Source organism: Trypanosoma conorhini, assembly GCF_003719485.1.
Source record: "Trypanosoma conorhini strain 025E chromosome Unknown Tco_14.4_contig_00107, whole genome shotgun sequence".
In the NCBI taxonomy this organism is placed as follows: Eukaryota; Euglenozoa; class Kinetoplastea; order Trypanosomatida; family Trypanosomatidae; genus Trypanosoma; species Trypanosoma conorhini.
The window spans coordinates 1-20407 of NW_021704192.1; the positions used below are offsets into that span (position 1 = coordinate 1).

General features: G+C 60.1%; 10 protein-coding genes and 1 pseudogene across 10 annotated transcripts, besides 22 other annotated features; all 11 read left to right on the forward strand.

Annotated features, from left to right (window-relative positions):
* Positions 1–901: 901 nt before the first annotated feature.
* Positions 902–949: a microsatellite.
* Positions 950–1354: 405 nt separating this feature from the next.
* Positions 1355–3595, forward strand: Tco025E_02640 (putative intergrin alpha chain protein; the record flags this gene model as incomplete). The annotated part of the gene is made up of 1 exon (XM_029369565.1): positions 1355–3595. The coding sequence occupies one exon, from the start codon at positions 1355–1357 to the stop codon at positions 3593–3595; it is 2241 nt and encodes a 746-aa protein (XP_029230337.1).
* A 43-nt stretch (positions 3596–3638) lies between these two features.
* Positions 3639–3707: a microsatellite.
* A 286-nt stretch (positions 3708–3993) lies between these two features.
* On the forward strand, positions 3994–5562 carry Tco025E_02641 (fatty-acyl-CoA synthase; the record flags this gene model as incomplete). Its single annotated transcript, XM_029369566.1, has 1 exon — positions 3994–5562. The coding sequence occupies one exon, from the start codon at positions 3994–3996 to the stop codon at positions 5560–5562; it is 1569 nt and encodes a 522-aa protein (XP_029230338.1).
* Positions 5563–5605: 43 nt separating this feature from the next.
* Positions 5606–5656: a sequence feature (GA-rich).
* A 3-nt stretch (positions 5657–5659) lies between these two features.
* Positions 5660–5694: a microsatellite.
* Positions 5695–5708: 14 nt separating this feature from the next.
* Positions 5709–5751: a microsatellite.
* A 67-nt stretch (positions 5752–5818) lies between these two features.
* On the forward strand, positions 5819–6080 carry Tco025E_02642 (hypothetical protein; annotated as a pseudogene).
* A 28-nt stretch (positions 6081–6108) lies between these two features.
* Positions 6109–6136: a microsatellite.
* Positions 6137–6307: 171 nt separating this feature from the next.
* Positions 6308–6341: a sequence feature (GA-rich).
* Positions 6342–6416: 75 nt separating this feature from the next.
* Positions 6417–7277, forward strand: Tco025E_02643 (uncharacterized protein; the record flags this gene model as incomplete). The annotated part of the gene is made up of 1 exon (XM_029369567.1): positions 6417–7277. One exon carries the CDS (start codon positions 6417–6419, stop codon positions 7275–7277), a length of 861 nt encoding a protein of 286 aa, XP_029230339.1.
* Positions 7278–7399: 122 nt separating this feature from the next.
* Positions 7400–7429: a microsatellite.
* A 150-nt stretch (positions 7430–7579) lies between these two features.
* Positions 7580–8932, forward strand: Tco025E_02644 (putative spliceosome-associated protein; the record flags this gene model as incomplete). The annotated part of the gene is made up of 1 exon (XM_029369568.1): positions 7580–8932. The coding sequence occupies one exon, from the start codon at positions 7580–7582 to the stop codon at positions 8930–8932; it is 1353 nt and encodes a 450-aa protein (XP_029230340.1).
* A 21-nt stretch (positions 8933–8953) lies between these two features.
* Positions 8954–8980: a microsatellite.
* A 490-nt stretch (positions 8981–9470) lies between these two features.
* Positions 9471–9504: a microsatellite.
* Positions 9505–9516: 12 nt separating this feature from the next.
* On the forward strand, positions 9517–10503 carry Tco025E_02645 (uncharacterized protein; the record flags this gene model as incomplete). Its single annotated transcript, XM_029369569.1, has 1 exon — positions 9517–10503. The coding sequence occupies one exon, from the start codon at positions 9517–9519 to the stop codon at positions 10501–10503; it is 987 nt and encodes a 328-aa protein (XP_029230341.1).
* Positions 10504–10556: 53 nt separating this feature from the next.
* Positions 10557–10597: a microsatellite.
* A 75-nt stretch (positions 10598–10672) lies between these two features.
* Positions 10673–10720: a microsatellite.
* Positions 10721–10921: 201 nt separating this feature from the next.
* Tco025E_02646 (putative LMBR1-like membrane protein) lies at positions 10922–12688 on the forward strand (the record flags this gene model as incomplete). Its single annotated transcript, XM_029369570.1, has 1 exon — positions 10922–12688. The coding sequence occupies one exon, from the start codon at positions 10922–10924 to the stop codon at positions 12686–12688; it is 1767 nt and encodes a 588-aa protein (XP_029230342.1).
* Positions 12689–12879: 191 nt separating this feature from the next.
* Positions 12880–12912: a microsatellite.
* Positions 12913–13071: 159 nt separating this feature from the next.
* Positions 13072–13108: a microsatellite.
* A 135-nt stretch (positions 13109–13243) lies between these two features.
* On the forward strand, positions 13244–13810 carry Tco025E_02647 (nuclear cap binding protein; the record flags this gene model as incomplete). The annotated part of the gene is made up of 1 exon (XM_029369571.1): positions 13244–13810. The coding sequence occupies one exon, from the start codon at positions 13244–13246 to the stop codon at positions 13808–13810; it is 567 nt and encodes a 188-aa protein (XP_029230343.1).
* Positions 13811–13828: 18 nt separating this feature from the next.
* Positions 13829–13848: a microsatellite.
* A 158-nt stretch (positions 13849–14006) lies between these two features.
* Positions 14007–14034: a microsatellite.
* Positions 14035–14081: 47 nt separating this feature from the next.
* On the forward strand, positions 14082–15341 carry Tco025E_02648 (glycosyltransferase family 28 protein; the record flags this gene model as incomplete). The annotated part of the gene is made up of 1 exon (XM_029369572.1): positions 14082–15341. The coding sequence occupies one exon, from the start codon at positions 14082–14084 to the stop codon at positions 15339–15341; it is 1260 nt and encodes a 419-aa protein (XP_029230344.1).
* A 38-nt stretch (positions 15342–15379) lies between these two features.
* Positions 15380–15423: a sequence feature (GA-rich).
* Positions 15424–15520: 97 nt separating this feature from the next.
* Positions 15521–15571: a microsatellite.
* A 271-nt stretch (positions 15572–15842) lies between these two features.
* Tco025E_02649 (putative N-alpha-acetyltransferase 25, NatB auxiliary subunit) lies at positions 15843–18431 on the forward strand (the record flags this gene model as incomplete). The annotated part of the gene is made up of 1 exon (XM_029369573.1): positions 15843–18431. One exon carries the CDS (start codon positions 15843–15845, stop codon positions 18429–18431), a length of 2589 nt encoding a protein of 862 aa, XP_029230345.1.
* A 290-nt stretch (positions 18432–18721) lies between these two features.
* Positions 18722–19261, forward strand: Tco025E_02650 (Ama1 protein; the record flags this gene model as incomplete). Its single annotated transcript, XM_029369574.1, has 1 exon — positions 18722–19261. One exon carries the CDS (start codon positions 18722–18724, stop codon positions 19259–19261), a length of 540 nt encoding a protein of 179 aa, XP_029230346.1.
* A 33-nt stretch (positions 19262–19294) lies between these two features.
* Positions 19295–19322: a microsatellite.
* An 81-nt stretch (positions 19323–19403) lies between these two features.
* Positions 19404–19430: a microsatellite.
* Positions 19431–19729: 299 nt separating this feature from the next.
* Positions 19730–19768: a microsatellite.
* Positions 19769–20136: 368 nt separating this feature from the next.
* Positions 20137–20159: a microsatellite.
* Positions 20160–20407: the final 248 nt, after the last annotated feature.

Here is a 20407-nt window from a genome sequence, read left to right on the forward strand (position 1 = left end):
TGTGGCGGTGCACATCCCCCCTGTTAGAAGCGCATTTCATATAAGAAGTTGTTTTTATTGCCTTCCTCAGTCCAGCCTCTCCCCCAACCCACGCTCTCTTTTTCTCTCTAGCCACAGAATTAAGTATCGCCCCCTCCCCCTCCCCCTCTATATCTATATGCGTGCGTGCAGCTGATTTTTGTTTTGTTTTGTTTTTATGATCTTTCTTGTGGGAGACTGTGAAGGCGACCTTCTGGCTTGACGGCCGTCGGGTAAAGCAGCAAACAAAACCGGGACAAACCAGCTACACCTTTGCCTTCTGATTCTTTCAAAGTTGTCATTACATGCAGTCTGTTACAATGGGCACTTTTTGAGGGCCCAGAAGCCCCGCACAACCCTCCTCGCGTGGGTGGCGAGGGCAAGGCGCATGAATCCTCTCCGTTTCCTCAGCAGCCGATGATCTTAGAAAACGATGAATAGCACTCGAAATCGCTGCGGTGGCTGATGCTAATTTTATGCGTTGTCGCAAGGAGACCAGGGAGAACATGCTGTTTCTTTTTTCCTATTTTTATTTTTATATAATTCCTTTTTCCTCTCCTTTTTTATTTTCCCTTCTTGTTTGCGTTTTTCTCGTTGTTCTCATTGACAGCCTGCATTTCCCCCTTTGTTATTTTTATTGGTTGATTCTTTCTGGGCGGACTTGTAGAGCTGTTTGCCTGGCGCCGCTCCTTTCCTTCTCACTTCCCCACCACCCCCTCCGCCACGCGGTGCTTGCCGGCACGCGTGCGTGCATCCGCAGCACCGCCGACGTTGTGAAGAGGGAAAGAAGCGTTAGTGCACACACAAGCGTCCTTGCCGTTCGTTTTGGACTTCTTTTTCCTTTTGTACCCGGCGTTACTGAAGTCACACACCTCTTTCGGCTTGTGTGTTTTGTTGTTGTTTTTGTTGCGTGTGTGTTTGTGTGTGCGTGCTTGAATATTTGTAGCCCTTATATATCTTCTTGATGTCGTTGTTTTTGTTGTTGTTCGGCCTGGATGAAGTTGCGCTTGAATCGTCCCCTTTGTTAGGACCTCGTTTGCTCCATTCTCTTGCTCGCTGCCGCCGCGCTGCTTGCGCCTCCCGCCCCTTTTCCCTCTTCCGCGCTTGCGGCACAGGTGAGGGAGTGGGGAACGAGAAAAAAAGGAAACAAACGAAAAAGAAGGAAAGAAGAAAAAAGAAAACTCTTTGCCGTCCCTGACCCCGGACATTGTTCACTTTCTCTCACTTTTTCTCTGCTCCGCCTTGTCTCTGCGCGTGTTTGTTTGGTCTTGACGTTGCTCCGCCTGCAGGTGCCATTTCGTTTCCGCGTCTTTGGGCTGTGCGGCCTCCCCCAGTCATGTCTGCGCCGACAAGTTACTACGCCATGCGGCCCGCATTTGAGCTGCAGCTGGGCACGCCGCTGCTGGAGGGGCTGGCGGCGATTGGCCGCTTTGATGGAAGGACGCCGTCGCTTGTGTGTGCGACGGCGACGCAGCAGCTCGTGATCCACACAAGTGAGAGCCACGAAACGGTGTCGCAGAGGGGCAGCGGCGCGGCACAGAGCAGTGTGGCGCCGCTGCGGACGCTGAGCTTTGGTAAGACGCCCACTGCGTTGGCGGTGGGTCGTGTGCAGGACACCGCCGATAGAAAAGCCGCGGATGCCCTTTACTTTGGCTCGGCCACCTCACTGCTTGCCTACGATGTAGAGCGGAATAGCGAATACTTTTACAAGAACATGGAGGACGGGGTCCACGCGATGACGTGGGGCGTGGTGAACACGGTGAAAGGGTCCGGCGGCGGTGGGAATTCGTTGCCGCTGGTTATCGTGGGAGGCATCTGCACAATCAACGGATTTGACGAGAGTGGGACGGAGATGCTGTGGACTGTGACGGGCGACCAGGTCACGGCCTTGGCGCTTGTGCCGTGGAGGGCCAACGACAAACACACCGCCGGTGCCCCCTCTTCGTTGGTAGCGGCCTCGGAGGACTTTGAGTTGCGCGTGTTCGACGGCGAGGTGACCGTCGCGAGCATCATGGAGGTGGACAAGGTGCACCAGATCGTGTACAGCGGGGTGCCGGGGCGATTTGCTTACTTGTCCGCCAATGGTGGCATTGGCGTGTATGACCGGACCGAGCGCGTTTGGCGTGCCAAGGGGAGGCATCGCCCGGTTTCCGCCGCATTCTGTGATGTGGACTTTGACGGCGTGCCCGAGCTTGTCGTGGGGTGGAGCAGCGGTCGGGTGGAGGTGCGTGGCGACGATGCAGAGAAGCGGGGGGTGTTGTTTAGGGACACGTACGCCTCCCCCGTCGCCGCGGTGCTTGCGGACGACTACCGGCAGAATGGGCAGCCGCTGCCTGTCATCTGCACGCTGGACGGGACCGTCCGTGGCCTGCAGCTGGCGAACAGGGAGGGGGCGGAGCGGGAGGAGGTGGTGCGAAGTCAGGGGGCGTTCAGGCTGGATGCGCTGCTGCGGGAAAGGCAGGCGCTGGCCGCCGAGCTGGCCGTGGTGGAGGAGCAGCTGGCGCGGCAGCGCAGCGGCGACACGGACGTGACGTTGCCGCAGGTGGGCACGGAGGTGCGGCACAAGCTGCTTCCCAACCAAACGACGGGGAGGCTGGACCTCGTCCTCACGGTGCTCCACGGCCAGCACGACACCATTATTCAGGGCTGCATCCTCCACAGCGAGACGCTCTTCCCCGGCAAGGAGTACGCCTTCTTCACCGCAGAGAACCCCTCAGCGACGCTTGTGTGCCCGGTGAACGTTGAGCGCTGCGTGGAGGCGCGTGTGACGGCCTCCGTGATGGTTGGGGCCACGAGCGCCGAGAGCTACCAAATCCACGAGCTCGCTCTAGACATCCCCAAGTTTGTCATGTACCAGCGGCGGGACGAGGACCTGGCGACGTCGTGCAACGAGGCACCGGCGGGGTACGTCACGCTGCAGCTGCCGCATGGGTTTTCCTTCGCGCGACTGGGAAAATGGCTAGCGGAGGCGTTTTCGCTTCCAGGCGTCCCAGCAACAGACGGTGCCTTTCGGCTGACGTTCCTCGACATGCGGAGTAGCAGAGCGCTGGTGATTCGAGGGAACGCGGAGGAGCGTGAGCTGCAGATTTGCGGGGAGTCCATGGAGGTGTGTGGCGCGGTGGTCGAGAGCCTGGGCGCCGCGACGGTGGAGGAGGCCACGGCGGTGTGCCACTTCCCTGCCGAGCTGCGGGCGCTTGAGGAGACCATTCAGTGCGTGGACGAGTTCAACGCGGTCCGGGTGAAGCTGAGCAGCAGCATGGCGGACGCCGCCGCAAGCGTGAAGCCGCTCCTTCTGCATGCAGAGGACGCCCGGCTGTTGTCGGACCTCCCCAACATGCGGCGCCTCTACGCGCAGCTGTACGACCTCAACAAGGAGCTCGTTGCGGAGAACCTGAAGCGGTGCAACAACTACGGCGAGTTGAAGGCGGCCCTGAAGCAAATCAATGCGTACATCATGAGGGCGGGGAGACTACGCATTGGGCAGGCCAAGACTCGTCTCATTGCGGATTGCCGCGATGCCGTAAAGGCCGGGGATACCCGCGCGCTGCTCAACCTCATACGCATCGGCCAGAACTGAGTCCCTGGGCGACGTCACCGCCTCGATGTGGAGTTCCTGGGGGGTCGTCTCTGTGATTTTGTCTCTGTCCGTGTCTCTCTCTCTGTCTGTGTCTGTGAGTGCGTGTGTGTGTACCTGTGCGTTTTTTTTTTGCTCTTGTTTGCTTGCTTCCCTCCGGCTGTGCGTGTGTGTGCCCCTTGACGCCACAAATACACGCCCACACACTCCTTCCCTGCCCTCACTCATTGGGTTGCTTTTCTGTCCCCCGCGCAGAGTCTGTGGGGAGAAGTAGAGAGGGAAGGACACAAGAGGGGACACGAGACAGCAGCCGCAACCGCAGCTACGAGAGTTGGCGAGCACGTGGGCTTCAGACACACGCACACACACGCACGCGCTGGGCGTGTAGCAGAGCTGGAGAGATGCTTCGTCGGTTTACGAGAAACATCTGCTGCTCCAGCGCCGTCCCAGCACGCTTCAACACGGGGCACGTTTCTGCTGCTGCTGCTGCTGCTGCTGCTACCGCTGCAGGGCCCGTGGGGGCGGGGCCCCGCAAGGACTACTCGGAGGCGAAGGGGCCTGTTGAGGTGCCGGTGCTCGACCAGCTTGTAGGGTACTACGTTAACATCCAGTCACGGAAGATGTACTACAAGGATTTTCTGCGCATTGAGCACCAGGCGGTGCGGTGGGCCTTTGCCGATATACGCAAGAACAGCGAGGCTCTCGCTCATGGGCTGCTGCAGACGGGTCTGCGTCCCGGCCAGCGCGTACTAGCAATTCAGCCATGCAACTGCGAGACGTTTGTGCTGCAGTTGGCCTGCGCAAAGGTGGGGGCGTTGCTGGCGGTGGTGCCGCACCAGAACATCAGCGCCGACAAGCTGCGTTTCTACCTGAACGAGTTTCAGCCCAATCACTTTATTGCCCGTGAGTGGATAGTGGTCCCCGAGATGAAGCAGGGGGCGTTGGTGGAGCGCAACATGCACTTCTGGGACCTGATCTACAACGTCATTCCCGAGTTAGGCCTCTCGTACCCGGGGCAGAAGTTCCAGTGGGTGCACTCGCAGGAGTTTTTCTTCCTGAAGAAGGTGGTCATCACAGACCACAACATGAACCTGCTCGGTGTGACGCCGATGCGCAAGATGCTCGTCTGGGGCCCTTTTTCGTACTACGAGCAGCGCCTGCGCCGCCTCTCCGCGCTGCTGCACCCGGACGACCCGATCTTGGCCCTGGAGGACCCTAACCCGGCGGCGGAGGACAAGCTGCACATCACCTTTTCGCACCGCAACTGCGTCAATGCCGGCTTCCTCTTCGCGCGACTCATGCAGCTGAAGGCGGAGACGCGCTTTGGGGTGATGCCAAACCACCACACCAACCCCGTGGGCGCCATCGTTGCCCCGTACGCGGCACTGACGTCAGGGGCGGTGCTTGTGCACATCCACAGCGACATGTTTACCGACGACCACGCCCTTAACGGGATTGAAAAGCTCTGCGTTGAGGAGCTGCAGGGGATTCTTGGAAAGAAGGCGGACTTTGATCTTCTGCTTCATCACACGGGCAACTTTGACGCTGACCAGTACGAGCATCTGAAGTGGGTGGCGTTGTTTGAGGATGCCAGTGAGCCTTTCGTGAGCGATGAATACCTGCAGAAGCTAGCCAAGGAACTTAGCCTCGACGACGTCTTCGTCTTTCGAGGCCCGCTGGAGAGCGCCTACATGCTCACGTGGCGCTCACTAAAGCGGGGACAGTGTGGGATGGTGCCGCATGCGGAGGCGAAGGTTGTGGGAGACCGCGGCACGGCGGACGCGACGATTCTTTCCGCCAACACGCGGGGAAACCTGAAGCTTAAAGGGCCGCACATCTCCCCAGGGTACTACAACAATGCGGGCCTCCTGACGGAGCTCGTGGATGAGCGTGGGTTCTGCAGCACCAGCCGCGAGGCGATCATGGACGAGAAGGGCCACCTGACGCTGCAGCGGGCCCAGATCTACTAGTACGGTGTATTGCAGGGCCTCCGCCGCGTGTGTGCAGCGACGTGGAAGGGTAGTGGAGGGGGCAGAGGAGAGGGAAGGGATGGGGCGGGAAAGGGGCGTGTGTGCGGTTGTGTGTGTTTGTGTGTGTGTGTGCGGGGGCTAGCCGCCAAAACGACAAAACAACGCGAAGAAGAATAACACAACAACAACGGGGTTGATAGTGGGGGTGACAAGAAAAAAAATATATATTTTTGCTAGGAGACATATTCGCAGGGTGGGTGACCACCACATTAGGATGCAAGCCGTCCCTTACCAGCCAACGCAGGCAAAGGCTCTGTTCCCTCCGTCTTTGGCGGCGCGTGCGGGGCGGGGCGGGGTTGGTTGGTTGGTTGGTTGATTGGGACAAGTTAGAAGTAGCGTTCTCTTCGCGTGGGTGCGTAGGCAGTGGCGTTTGTGACTCACTGCGTGAGTTTTGTGCGAGTGTGTGCGTGCAACATGAAGGTGCTGGCACCATGCCCACGGTGAGGAAGATAACCCCTCTTTTTTTTTATTGCAAGAAACTATTTGAAGAAAACAAAACAAAACAACAACAGAAGCCCACTTTAAAGGGAAAAAGACAACTGGAAGGAATTCGCCCGGAATACACTGCAGCCAAATTGGGCAGGGGGAGGGGGAACAAAAAGAGCGACGTTCAGAGGAGGATGTGGGGGTTTGTTTTTGTACTTTTCTCTTTTTCCTGTCTTGTCGTTCTTCTGCCGCTGCCGGTGGAAGGGAGGAAGGAGGAAGCGAGAGGCGGAAGGCGAGGCCTCACGGCGGAGTGTGTGCGCGTGCGCAAGCGGGGGGAAAAGAGGCAGGGTTGGTGTAGGAAGGAGGGCATGGAGGGCGCCCAGTCGTCGCCCAGTCGTCGCGAGGCGTCACTCGCCGCCCCTCGCGCGTCCACGGCCTCGCGGGCCCCGGCGGGGAGGGCGGAGCTGCTGTCACAGGTACTCGCATTTTTTCCCGCAGGGCTGTCGCGAGACGCAGGCGCCGCCGCCGCGGACGCAGAGGCTCTGCTGCGGAGGTACGAGGGCCTGGAGGAGGAGTTGCTTTCGGCGCTCCGCGAAAAGTACGGCCAGCCACCGCACGAGTCTATAGAGCGGGCGCGGGAGTTGTTGCACACATCCCCGACTATAGCGGCGCAGGAGCCGACCGCGCCGCCCGCAGAAAGTCTGCGGGCGGACGTGGACGCCCCCGCGGAGGCACGAAGTCCCCCGATCCTCGCCCGCATGCGGCGCGAGCGGGAGGCGGAGGATGCGACGTGGCGGCGGGTGCACGCCGCGGCGAAGGAGCTGCTCGTGTCGTTGGAGGAGGCGCAGCGGCGTGTGGCGGAGCAGGAGGTTGAGTTGGCGCGACTGACCGCTGAGCACTCCCGGCGGCTGCGCGAGGGGGCGGCGGAGGAGCGAGAGCAGGAGGCGCTGAGGTCGACCATGGCTGCAGCGGCGACGCGCCTGCAGTTGACGCTGCTGCGTCTGCGCGGGGCCGTGGAGGCGGACGTCGACGGCGCGGCGGCACTTGGCGATGTTGAGTACAAGCGCCACATGCTGAGCGCACAGCGGCGGGAGGAGGAGGACCTCATTGAAGTCTACCGGCGGGTGCTGCGGCAGCATGTGAGGTCCTATCCGCTCAGCCCTCTTTGCGAGGAGATTGGGCGCGTGGACGCACAGTTGCGGCAGCTGCTGCCGGAGTCACCCGTCTGAGGCGCCTCTCTGCGGGGCGGGGCGCCGGCGCATCTCAGCCCCCTCTCCAGTCTGTCCCCCACACGCCACTGTGCGTCCGTCACTTTGTTGTTGTCCCTCGCACGACGCACGGGGACAGGCACTTTTGTTTTGCTTTGTTTTTTCTTCTTTTGGTGGCCGCTCCGCGGAACACCCCCCGTTTGCCCTGTTCTTACTTCGTGTGTTCTGTTTTTTTTCTTGCAGGGAATACTAAGCGGAGGCGCAAAAGAGGCGAGAAGGCGGGCGGGTGGGGGGCAAACCGACGCACGACGTGGTTTCCGCAGATGACGCTGGCGAAGAAAAAGAAGGAGGCGGCGCGGCAGCGGCGAGAGCAGCTAAAGCAGCGGGAGAAGGCGGTGCAGACGCGCCTGCGCGCGGCGGCGGCGGCGGAGCCGGTGGAGTACGTCCTCCCCGCGGACGAGGCCGAGACGGATGCCGCGCCGCTCTCGTCCACCGCCGAGGGTGCGCCCGGCGGCCCCGACGCGCAGGACGACGATCGTGTGCGACTGCCGTCCGTGACGGTCAACGAGGCGCCGCGGGCGGCGGCGCGGGGGTCCCGGCGGCGGCAGAAGATTCCGTGGGAGACGCTGAAGCTCCTCGTCGCCGCGCGGCAGGGGCCAGAGGCGAGCGCGCTCGTCACGGAGCACGACGGCAACGCCGAGGACCCGTACTTCACGGTGCTGCTCAAGGCGGTGCGCCGCAGCGTGCCCGTGCCGCGGCACTGGAGCCAGCTGCGCGCCTTCCTGGCGAACCAGGCGGACCGCGAGCGTGCGACGGACATCGTCCCGCCCGAAATCGCCGCCCTCGGCGTGGAGCGCATTCGTGCGACGCGGGACAAGAAGGCAAACCCCGATCAAGTGGCCTTCGTGACCTGCTTTATTTCCGGGACGCCTCTGCGGCGGAAGCAATTTCATGTGAACCTCAGCCGCTTTGGGGACATCTTCTACGAGGGGAAGTGGCTGCCGAAGACGCACCATGAGCCGGGGCATCTCTCGCAACGCCTTCGGGCGGCATTAGGCATGGGGCCACACTCGCCTCCGCCGTGGCTGTACGGCATGCAGGCGATGCGTCGTCTGCCGCCGGCGTACCCCACACTGAAGGTGCCCGGCCTCAACGCGCCCATCCCGCCCGGTGCTCAGTGGGGCAACGGCGAGGGACAGTGGGGGCAGCCGCCGCGGAACGAGAACAACACCTTCCTCTTCCCCGGCGTCATGGAGGAGGTGGCCGCGGAGGAGGCGCCGTCGGTGTACTGGGGCACGGTTCCGCCGTTGCTCACCAGCGCGGCGGCGCTGCCGCAGGGCGCTGTGGTGCCTCCTCCGCCGGCAACACTGTCGCCGCCGCCGCCAACTGCAACAACAGCCGCCACCACCGCTGCTGCGACAAAGCCGGCCATTACCCCCGTGCCGTTCCACTCACAGGCCTACACCCCTGCCGCCGCGGCGCGGTATGTGGCGTCAACGCCGCAGGAGTACGTCCGCGTGCAGGACAACACGGCGGGGGCAACGGTGGCTCTGGGGTCAATTTTGGTGCCCAAAGCGGCAGCCGCGCCGGCGCCTGCGCCGCCGCTGCCTGCGGCCCCGTCGCAAGAGCAGCCCGAGAAGCGCCCGCAGCCCCCGCGCCCCACCACAAAGTTCTAAGCCAGGGGTGAGAACGTCGTGCACCCAAACACACACACCCACACGCACGTCGGAATGAAGAAGAAGGAGACGTGGTGGGGGAGAAGAAGAAGCGTGAAGGCAAATAGAAAGGAAGCATGAAAGCAGGCAGAGGCGACAAAACATCTCTTCCCCTCACTCTCTCTTTTTCTCTCGCACACCATTTTTTTCTTTCTGGGGAATTTTTCCATTACTTGAGGCGCACGGTTCTGGCGATTGCATGCGGTGGAGAGGGAGGTGCTAAGTTGGCCCTCGCGTTTTTCGCCCCTTGGCGCCTTATGCTCGTGGCACAGCAACAAAAAAAAAAGACCCCCCCCCTTCATATACTCACGAAGTGGGACTCGCAATGAAAGAAACAAAAAAAAATGCCAAACAAGTTTTTCTTTCCGGCCCTCCGAGGCATCCACAATTTGTCCCCGTGCCTCTCTGCGTTCATTTTTCCGCCTTTTCTTTCAGTTGTTTTGTTTCACGCTGCCTTGCAAACTGCAGACGGGGGGCAGAGCGGGAGCTGCGACGCACGCACACAACAGCCACAACTACAACGACAACCACAAGGTAAAAAGTAAATGGCGACGAAGCAGGGCGGGGAGGCCGGCGGGGTGTCAAAGAACATTGACCGCTACACCTTTGAGCTGGCGGACCCCAGTGGGGTGGCGAACTTCACCGCCTTTGGGAAGGTCACGAAGGATTTTTTGCACGCCTTTGCCGAGACGAAGCACTACGAGGCGCTTCTCAGCGCCTTCCTTCAGGCTCTCTTCGTGGACCCGAACGCCATCAGCGAGAAGAACTATAGGGAGCTGGAGAGCGGCTTGGTCGCACGGGTCAACGCCTTCCTCGCCGACGAGCGCGCCCACGACAAGGACCGCCTGCTGAAGGGCCGCAAGCCGGTTTTTGACCTGGCCGAGGAGGAGGAGGAGGACCAGGAGGAGGCGGAGCCCGTCCTCACCGAGGAGGAGCTGCGGCAGCAGGAGGCGGAGCGGCTTGAGCGGGAGCGGCAGGAGGAAGAGCGCCTGGCCGCGCGTGAAGAGGAGCGCCGACGGAACGAGGAGCTCCTGCGTTCTCGCGCCCGCCAGGTGGACGCGAAGGCGATGGAGAAGGTTCTCCAGGGGGCGATGCTGCTGAACCCCGGCAACCAGAAGGCCAAGGGCGGGGGCAAGCAACAGCAACAGGTGACAGCGGAGGAGCTGCGAGAGATGGAGTCGCAGGTGGCGCACCTCATGAAGGAGAAGGAGCGTCTGCAGGCTGTGCTCCACACGAGCGAGGACGAACTGCCCGCAAGGTTGGAGGGCGCAAATAAGGAGCTGGAGGAGGTGCTCGCCCAACTGGGCGGTGGAGGTGGCGGGGCCGGCGGGGGCGCCGCGAAGGCGACGCCGATGCAGCCGAAGCAGCTGAACGCCCGCTTTGCCGAGCTGAAGCAAAAGCTCTCGAAGCAGACCATGGAGCGTAACCGGCTGGCACTGCAGCTGAAAGCCCAGCCACACCCTCTCCGCGAGGAGATCTTGTCGGTGATGCAGAAGCGCGATGAGGCGCAAATAAAACTCAACGCCGTCTAACAACACGCAGAGGTGGAGGAGGGAAAAGGTTAGTAAGCAGAAGAAGATGCTCTTTATTATTATTATTACTACTACTATTATTATTTAATTTATTGCCCTCATTTTTTTTTTGGTTTGCGTTTGCCTATAGCCCCCATTTTTCGTTCTCCGGGTTCAGTTGCTCCTCGTTTTTTCTTCCTCCCCCTCCTTCTCTCTCTCTCTCTCTCTCTTTCTCCCTGCCCAGCTGGGATTGGAGAGGGGAAAGGCAAAGGGAGGGAAGCGCAGTGGGGTCCCCGCCACACGTTTATCTAGACATCGGCTCACGGCGCCCCCTGCGCACGTATATTACTAGATTTAACTGTATTTGCGTACCAACTACGCACATCATTTGGCAGCAGCAAACAGCAGGGGCGTTTATTCAACTTAGACGCAGGCAGTCATGTCGGCGGGAAGTGTTATTTCCAGCGTTTTTTTCTCCATCCTCTCCTTGGCGGCGGCGCTATTGATCTTCTGGTACTACACAAAGATATCCGCGAAAAGTATACCGGTGCTCTGTCGTGTGTGCAGCGTTGTTGCGCTCTTTTCCACCATTCTGCCGTTTCCACTTCTTGTGGTGGATATCAACGCCGCCCTCGACACCAAGGCGAACCCTGCGTTGCCAAAGGAGACGTGGATGATTGGTGTGTGGTACACCATTGTGGCGGTAACGTACATTATGGGCTGGGCCGTGCTGCCCGTGTCGCAGCTCTACACACAGGTGGGGGAGTTTGTCCCCCGGCGAAAGCTCAAACACGCGATAAGGGCAAATTTGAAGCTTTATGCCATATACCTGATCGTCATCGTTGTGCTGTTTGGCTACATTGTCTTCCTCAAAAGGGCGTACGGCTCCTTTTCCAGCATTCTGAAGCTTGCGATTTCCCTGGCGAATGCCTGGGGGCTGATTCTGCTGGTGCTGTTCATGTCGGCTGGTTTGGTGGGAGTGCCAAAGATGCTCTGGCGGAGCTCTGACGCGGTGCGGATGCTGCGCCGCGCCTACTTCAAGGCGGTGGACATCCAGGAGGACTTGGACATAGCCGCCATGGAGCTGGCCGAGATCAAGGCCGAGCTCATGATGATTCACCCCATGGTGGCGGAGGAGCACAGGGCGCACTGGACACACATGATGGAGAAGATCGCCAACGCCGACCGCGACATACCGCAGTACCACTCCGCAAGTGCACGTGTGAAGCGGACGACGGGGGACCAACACACGGATGTTTCTCTGGCGCACTTGGAGGTGCTCCACGAGCGTGTCAAGTACTCCATCAAGATCGCGCTGCGCATGAATCACCTCTGGGACACCACCTTGCGCAACTGCCTGTCGTACGATGAGTTGGTACGTGGGGTGAAGTCCAGCAATAACCCGCTCAAGCGGTGTTGGTTTTCTGTGCGAGGCATTTTCTACAAGGTGGCTGCTATGTGCACCTGCGTCCTCACCCTCCTGGTGCTTTGGAGCGAACTTGTGCTGCCGTTCCAGCCGCTGACGAGCAAGCAGCTTTCTGTTATTGCCCTGGCCATGCGGAGTGACTTCCAACTTGTGGGATCGATGATGTTTATGTTTTACATGGCCTACTGCTCCTACTGGGCCATCCTGCAGCTCAAGGTGTTTGACATATACCTCATGCTTCCCAGCATCTCTGATAACGCGTCGCTGTGTTTTAGCATTATATTTTTGGCGCGACTTATTATGCCACTGGGCTTCAACTTTTTGTTGATCGCCGGCCTCGTGGCGGACGACATCGACGTCATGTACGGCCACGTCTACCGCCGCAACATGGATGTCAGCCTGGTGCTTGGCTCCTGGCTCAACCAGTTCATCCCAATGTTTATCCCCTTCTTCGCGGCGCTGGTGCTGCTGAAGCTCGAGAAACGCCTGCTACTCATCGTTGGTGTCGAGACACACAACCCCGACGACGTGATGAGCAACGCGGTGCGGCAGCGCATCGAGGACGGGCACCGGCTCGTGGCGCACGCCCTTGGGCAGCCGCTGACGGCGCTCGACCTCGGAGGTCTGGGGATCCCGTCGAGGGAATCGGCGGCGACGGCGGCGGCGGCGCACGCCACAACCTCCCCCGCAACGGGGCAGCCGCGACCAGCGGAGCGCGGGCAGCGCTACAGGGAGTATTTGGCGCGACGAAAGGCCATGGAAGAGGGCGGGCCCGTTTGAGGTGTTTCCCAGTTTCTGCCTCGTCCCCCTCCTGCCTTTGCGTGCATTCGGCGTTGCCAGTCTCCGCCTGTTTTTCTTTTTATTCTTATTTTTCTTTGTGCCTCGAGCTCTGCCCTTTGCGTAGGGATGTGTCAGCCTGCACGAAGGGAGCCAAGTCTTTTTCCCCCCGCATCTTGAGTGGGAGTGTGTCCCTCTTTCTCTTTCTCTTTCTTTCACTCCCTCTCGCTGACGTCCCTTTGCGTGCACCTCTGCATTTTTGCTCTGCATTCCCGTACCCCGCAGTCTGCGCTGTGTGGCACCGGGCGCCCCGTGACGAGGCAGACGCAAATGTTTTTTTTTTTTTGTCATTTGATCTCTTCCATGACCAGCATTTTTTTTCGCCCCTCGCTTTGCCCGCCCTCTCGCTCTCGCTCTCCCTCTTTTCCCACGCGCGGCCCTGCAGGCGCAGCGGAAAAGGCGCAACCAAATAAAGAAGAAGGAGACGAGGGAAGGGTGACGGGTTGGCCGGGTGCGTGCTTGTGTGGGTTGCGAGCGACGCGGCCTGGCGAGCCTTCAATGGCGGAGTACCTTCTTGACGTGACGCCACGCATGGCGTACGTCGATCGCCAGGAGTTGCTGCGCTCACTGCTGCCGGAGGCGGATTTTGTCGCACGACGGCAGGAGCAGCTTGACAAGAGCACCACCGTCTACGTGGGCAACTTGTCCTTCTACACCACGGAGGAGCAGGTCTGGGAGCACTTCGCCTCCTGCGGACACGTGCGGGACGTCGTCATGGGCCTGAACGAGGCGACGCGGACACCGTGTGGCTTCTGTTTTGTCGTGTTTGAGCAGCAGTGTGCTGCGATGTGTGCCGTGAGCGACCTGCACGGGTCACTTCTGGACGACCGCTGCATCTCCGTCGCCTGGGACGTTGGGTGCGACGCGTCGCGGCGGTGGGGGCGGGGCGCGCATGGCGGCCAGGTCGTGGACGTGCTGCGGCAGAACCTGGACAGCGGGCGGGGCGGATTGGGGGCGCTGCGGTGCGGCGAGCTGCGCATTCGCGCCGCCGTGGCGGAGGAGCAGCTGGTACACTACAAGTGGGTTCCGGCCAAACGTGTGGCAAAACGCGATCGTGCCGCATAACCAGCAGTGAAAGGCATCATATATATATATATATATATGTGTGTGTGTGTGCCTCTGTTTTTTTTTTTTTTCTCTCTCACTTACTTACTTCACACATGCATTGCAGGCTTCACGGACAATTATGCTTGCAGGCAGTTTTGTGCGTGTGTGCTTTTCCATTTTCCCTTGCATTACGTCTTGGCTTCCCTCTTCCCACTTATTTATTTATTATTATTCTTTTATTTTTGTTCCCCACACTCTTTGCTTGCTCTGGCAGTAGCGCGCGCGTACGATGGGGTTGTTCCCGCTGCTGGCGCTTCTTTTTCTGGGGGCGGTGTGGCGATTTGTCTGCGTTGTGCGCGCACCACCGGCGTCCATCCACCGCGGAAATGAGGTCCCACTGAGCGTCTGCGTCGTCCTGGGCTCCGGCGGGCACACGAGCGAGATGATGCGGGCCATCAGAGCGCTGCCGCTAGATGTGTGGCGGGCCAACCGCCCCTTCTACGTCGTCTCCGCCACGGACAAACACTCGGCTGCGCTGGCGGCGGAGTTTGAGGAGGGCCACTTTCGACGCTGCTGCCGGCTGCTCACTATTCCCCGCGCGCGTGAGGTGGGGCAGAGCTACTTCCTCTCCATCTTCACCACCCTCCGCGCCCTCGGCTCCTCCCTGCGCCTTATCTTTGCGGAGAGGCCGGACGTGCTTTTGGTGAATGGGCCGGGCGTGTGTGTGCCGGTGGTGGCGGCCGCCCTGCTGGTGGCCGCGCTTTCGCCCTCGTGGTACTACCGCCGCCCCGGCCTCGCGTACATGGAGTCCTACACCTGCGTCCGGCACATGTCTCTCTCCGGCCGGCTGCTGAGGCCTTTCTGCGACGTCTGTACGGTCCAGTGGCGGCCACTCTACGACGCCTGCCTCGGGAGGCGGCGGCGGGGCAACGGATCCCTCTTTTACGTCGGCGTCCCGCACGACGCCGCGGAGGTGCCGCTGCCGCCGCCGACGCACAGGCAGGCCAACGTGCAAGCACCTGGGAACGGGCAGGTGGCTTTGGTCACTGTCGGCTCCACTCAGTTCGATTCCCTGGTTGCTGCCGTGGATGACGAGGCGGTTTGCCAGGCGTTGGCGCGGCGGGGCATCACGCGGCTGCTGATTCAACAAGGGGCGTCGACGCACGAGGTGCGCGTGCGTGCCTGCAACTCCGTCTCAGTGGAGGTTTTTGCGTACCGTCCGAGGCTGCGGGAGATTATCCAAGACGCGGCGCTGGTCATTGCGCACGCGGGGGCCGGAACCATCCTTGAGGCCCTGGAGTACAAGCGGCCACTAGTCGTCGTGCCCAACCGCGCCCTCATGTCGGACCACCAGCTGGAGCTCGCGGAGGCGCTGGCTGCGGCGCGGTACCTCTTCTGCGTCCAGGTGGGCGACCTCCGTCGGGCGCTGCAGACGCTCGACTTCAGCACACTCCGCGTGTTCCCTGGGACCAACGCGGCTGCGCTGCGACGCGCACTGCTGCCACTTTTGGCGGCGGGGGATTTCCTCGACGGTGGCACAGCGGAGTAGATGTGGTAGTCAACGAGAAGAACCCTCCCCTCCCCTCCAAGAAAAAAAAAACGAAAAGAAAGCATGAAGAAACGAAAGAAAGGGCGCCGCCGTTGTTGTTGGTGGTGGCCAGCGTTGATTTGCGCACACATTCCTGCAGTGTAGCACTGGGACCCGGCTCCCCCTCCTCTCGCCCTCCCTACTATATATATATACACACACACATGCATGCTTTGCAAAAACACATACATTGATGTGTGTGTGTGTACACTCGGGATGGTGCTTGGAGTTTTTCGCTATTTTCTTTTTCCCCCGTTACCCCGCAAAGCCCTTGTATGTTTTCTTATCCCTCCTCTTTTCTCTTCTCACCCTTTCTTGGCGTGTGTGTGGTGCCCCCCTCCACAATTTGTGCTTCCGCCCCCCGCGCACTGCGTGGAGAGAGGGGGAAGCAGGGTGACAGATAAAGAAGGACTCGGGTAAAAGTATCGACTTTGTGGCTTGGGGAGGAGGGTAGGAGGGAAGATGGCGTCGTCCATGGCGGAGCGCTCTGCAGTGCACATCTTTAACCTCATAGATGAGGGCAAACTCGCCTCGGCGGAGGGGCTGCTGGAGACGGCGTTGTCTAAGCACCCAGACAACCACGCGGTGCTGGCGGCCGAGGCGCTCCTGCTGCTCAAGACAAACCAGCTGGAAAAGGCGAAGGCGAAGGCCGAGGCGCTAAGCGAGCAAAATGTCCTGGACAAGGACGCAGTAAATGCCCTTGTTCACGTGCTCCGACACTGCTGTAGCTGGGAGGCGCTGGCTCACACCTATGAGCGCTTGAAAGATGGCCAAAATGAGAAGAACACAATGGAGAACTTGGCGCAGGTCTACGTGCGCATGGGGGCCTATGACGTGGTGCAACGCACGGCGGTGCAGCTCTATCGTAAATGGGGGGATGTGCGGCACCAGGTGTGGGCAGTGCAGGCGAACTTGTGCCAGGTCCCACCCGAGGCGACGGACGACTTTTTGCTTAAGCTCTCCGCAAAGATGCTTGACGAGAGTATCTTGAAAAGCAACGGCTTCATCACCGCCTCCACATCGCGGATGTACGTTGAGGTGCTGCAGCGGCAGCGGCTCAACAGCGAGGCCGTGGCGTTCCTTTGCAGCGCCCGGGGTGCTGCAGTGGGGGTCCCCGAGGCCCGACTGGAGCTCTTGGCGGACGCGCTGCGCCGCAACGGCGACTTGGGCAGGGCCAGTGCGGTGGCGCGGCATCTCTGGCAGCGTCAGCCAGACAATTGGACGTTCGTGGATTTGTACCTGAGCACGCTGTCCGAGGAGGACCCCGCCGACGCCGTCTTGGAGCTGGACGGCCCCAGCGAGGAGAGCCGCATCGTCGTTCAGCTGGCCGCGAAGGAACACACGCTGGCGGACGCGCTGCGCTTCTGCCGCAGCTTGCAGTCCAAACCCGCATCGGCCGGCGCCAAGCGTCCGTGCCGCGGCCCATTTATGGCGGAGCTGGAGATTCTCTCGCGCCAGGGGGCCACCGAGGCCCTGCGGCAAAAAACGGTCGCCTACGCGAAGCGCTTCTACGCCAATGCGTGTTGTTTCTTGGATGTTTCGACGTACTTGGACGAGGCCTCGGCCGCGGCCATTTACGACTGGTCCTCTGCGGAGATGAATGCGGAGGAAGACGTGCTGCGCCACCACACCCGGCGAATTCTTGGACTGCGCTGTCACGTGGCCGCGTGGGGCGCAACGCGGGAACAGCAGCCGGATCCCGCGGCTATGGAGGAGCTCTTGCGGGCGTGCCGCAGCGCGTACGACGAGACCAAGCCGCTCTCTGTGCAGCTTGCATGGAGCGAGGAGGGCCTTCTCGATGGCTACATCACAGTTGCGCTTAACATCGTTCTGCATGCCTTTTATGTGACCCGCGATTTGGACTGGGTGGAACGAGGGCTCTTATTACTGGACGCCGTGGACCGCAAGCAAAACAATCCGACCTGGCTTATTTACTCAGTTTGCTTTGCTCGCCTGCTGGGTCTGGCAGATGTCGAGGCGTGGCGCCAGCTGGCCTTCAAGAGCGTGCAGCACGACACAATGTCACACGTTGGCTACTGGCCGCTCCTGGAGGGCGTTGCGGTGGACGAGGTTTGCCAGTGGAATGATTTGGCCTGGGAGCACTACCGTGCGCTAGAGCAGGACTGCGGTCTGCTCCGCTGGAAGGTCTTTGCGTTCGTCTCATGGACGTCCCTGAAGGACCTCCAGGAGTACGAGCGGCGCCAGAGAAATTCCCTCGCGAGAGTTGTTTGCGCGGTGCACCGCGTAGCTGCGGCGCTGCGGCGGTGCCAGACGCAGCGCAACGTGTTTGACCTCATGCGCTCAGAGGAGCACACGCTGGTTGAGGCGGTTGCGTCCCTTCAGGCCTCGCGGGAGGGGGAGCTAACCGACAACACCGACTGGGTCGTGGCGCGGTCCCTGGTGCTGGGGAACATCCACGGGGAGAAGGTGCGGGCGCTGACGGACGCCCTCGTTGGTATGCCCACGAAGGAGCAACGCATCCACCGCACGCGCCAACTGCTGGGCAGCCTCATGCTTTTGCACGACGTTGCGTTGTTGGAGGAGCACCGCCAGCAAGTGGCAAACACCCCGAAGCCAAAAAAGGCAAAGAAGGCTGCAGCTCAGCCCCCGGCACAGTTGCCGCTGCCGACACTTTTGTGCAAGGAGCACGCCGATGCGCTGCTGATGCTTCCTGTGCTGAGCAGCATCGCACCCGCCCTCTTGGAGCTCGTGGGGACTCAGGGGGAGGGCGCCGTCCTTCCACACACCACCGCTCTTCAGGAGGCGCTGCAGACGACTGTGGTGTCGCCGCAGGCCCACGACTTCCTCTTTCCCGAGGCGTTTATTTTGACTGCGCTTCTGCAGGTTGGTGCGGTGCCCAAGTTGCCCATCGCCGCGTGGGCCAAAGACCTCCACAACGCTCTTCAGCAGCTGCAGGAGTTGCACCCCGATAGCAGGGCGTCAACCGCGCAAGGATACGCAAAGAAGTTGTTCGAGGCCAAGGCACTACGCGTGAAGTCACTTTCAAGCGATTTGCTGCGCGACGTCCTTGCCGCAAGTCGCCGACGGTGATGGGTTGTATTGATTTGTTTTAAGGCTTAACTTCATTCTTCTTGGGGCGACTGTGGCGTGGGCGGCTTCAGACAGCCGAGCTGTGCGGGTTGACAAGCACTCGTGGCTTTCCCCACGAATGCCTTTTTTTGCGCCCATGTCCTCTTCCATTGCCCTTCTTGTCCCGCTTTTTTTTTTTCTGCCGGAGAGAAGTTTCTCCAGTTTGTCTCCTTTGCGTGCGTTTTGTCTACGCTCCGTCAGAAAGGCATTTTAAAGCTCAAATGCAGGCGCCGAATCCAGGAGGGAACGAAATGTACCCCGTGGCCTACCAAGAAAAGCTGGGAACCGGCCCAGAAGTCATGGGGGTGCCCATGGCCAATCAATTCTATTATCCGCCGCCACCGCCGCCGCCACCACCACCGCAGCTGATGCCTCAGACCGCGCCGGTGCACCAATTTCCCCTGCGGGATTGGAGGTACGGCATCTGCCACTGCTGCCAGGACTGCTCGCCGTGCCTGGAGGCCTGGTGCTGCTTTTACTGCCAGCTCTCCCGACAGTACAGTATGCTTTGCCAGCGGCAAGAGCCCGGCATAGACTGGCTGATAGCCTTCGGCGCATGCCTTGGGGATTACTGCTGCGGTGGCCTTGTCTCCCCAGTCCTACAGTGTGTGGCACGAACCAGGCTGCGGACCGACCTCAACATCCGGGGCTCGAACTGTTGCGACTTCTGCAGCGCCTTTTGCTGCCCCCAATGCACTCTGCAGCAGTCCTTGATGGAGATGACGGTGACGGGCAGGTTCCCCGGCGCCTGCTGCTACGATGTGCCTCCTGGTTTCGTGGCGATGCAGTAGGCGACCAACCGCCGTCCGGGCTCTTGGGCGATATGTATGTGTGTGCGTGTGTGAGTGAGTGAGCGTAAGCTTTTCTGTTACTGTGCGCAAAAACAGGAAAAAAAGACGAAAATAAACAAGGGAAGAATGTAAGCTACATTCTTATATATATATATATATATGAACATATCTCCCTCACTTCAATGAATAAAGTCAGGTATACGCGTTTCTGCTGGGCGCTTGGAGTTGCTCAGCCGCTCCGCTGCAGGCGACCGTGCGGAAGATGAGGCTGCATCAGAGCACAGAAAAAGGAAAAGTGATGGGAGTTCGTTTCCGGCTCCCCGGGCAGAAGTGCCCTGGGAGCCCATTTTTTGTTTCCTTTTACCGGAGGAATTGGAGCGTAATTCTCAGCTCATTTTTACCCTTTCTGCACACGGGCTGTTTTTTTTATCCCCCTTTGTTTTTCCCTAGCATCAGTGTAATAATTTTTTTTGCTTTTTTTCTTGGTTTTGCTTTTGTTTTCTTTTGGAGCTGCGCCCTCATTCTGAAAAATGCGAAGTTACCCGAGAGGAGAGCGTGCGACCGGCGAGGCCAATGGCGTCGACGCCGCGTCTCGCGTGCAATTCTGGTGTTTTTTTTCCTCTGCGTGTTTTTTTGTTTTAATTTCCTTCTCGGTGCTCAAATGGTGCCACGTTGGCGGGGCAGCGCGGGCGCAGTTCTTTGCTTCCTCGTTGCTGTCTCCGTCGTTCCACCTCAGCCCCAGCCACTACTGCGCCTGGTGGTGGTGGTGGCGGCGCCGCCGGGAACGGCAATGCGCCCCACACGGAGGGGACGGGCAGAGTGCGGAGGGGGCAAAGACTGACACTTCGCGGGCCCCCAACGAAGCCCCGGTGAGCAAAAAAAAGAAAAAGAAAAAAAAGACGTCACGAGAAATTTGTTGGTGGTGCGCATGCGTGTGAGTGGGTTGGATAGCTCCACTGTTTCACTGCGGGGTTACTGGGCGCATTGAAGCAAGCCGTAGATCTTGTTTCTGCTTCCACCTTCTGGGAAGAGGAGGGACATGGACTCATCCACACATGGTCACAGTAAAGCAATGTGTGGGCGTTGGCTGTTGTCTTTTTCTTTTTTACTTTTGTGCCGCAATTCGCTTATTTTCCTCCGGTTTTG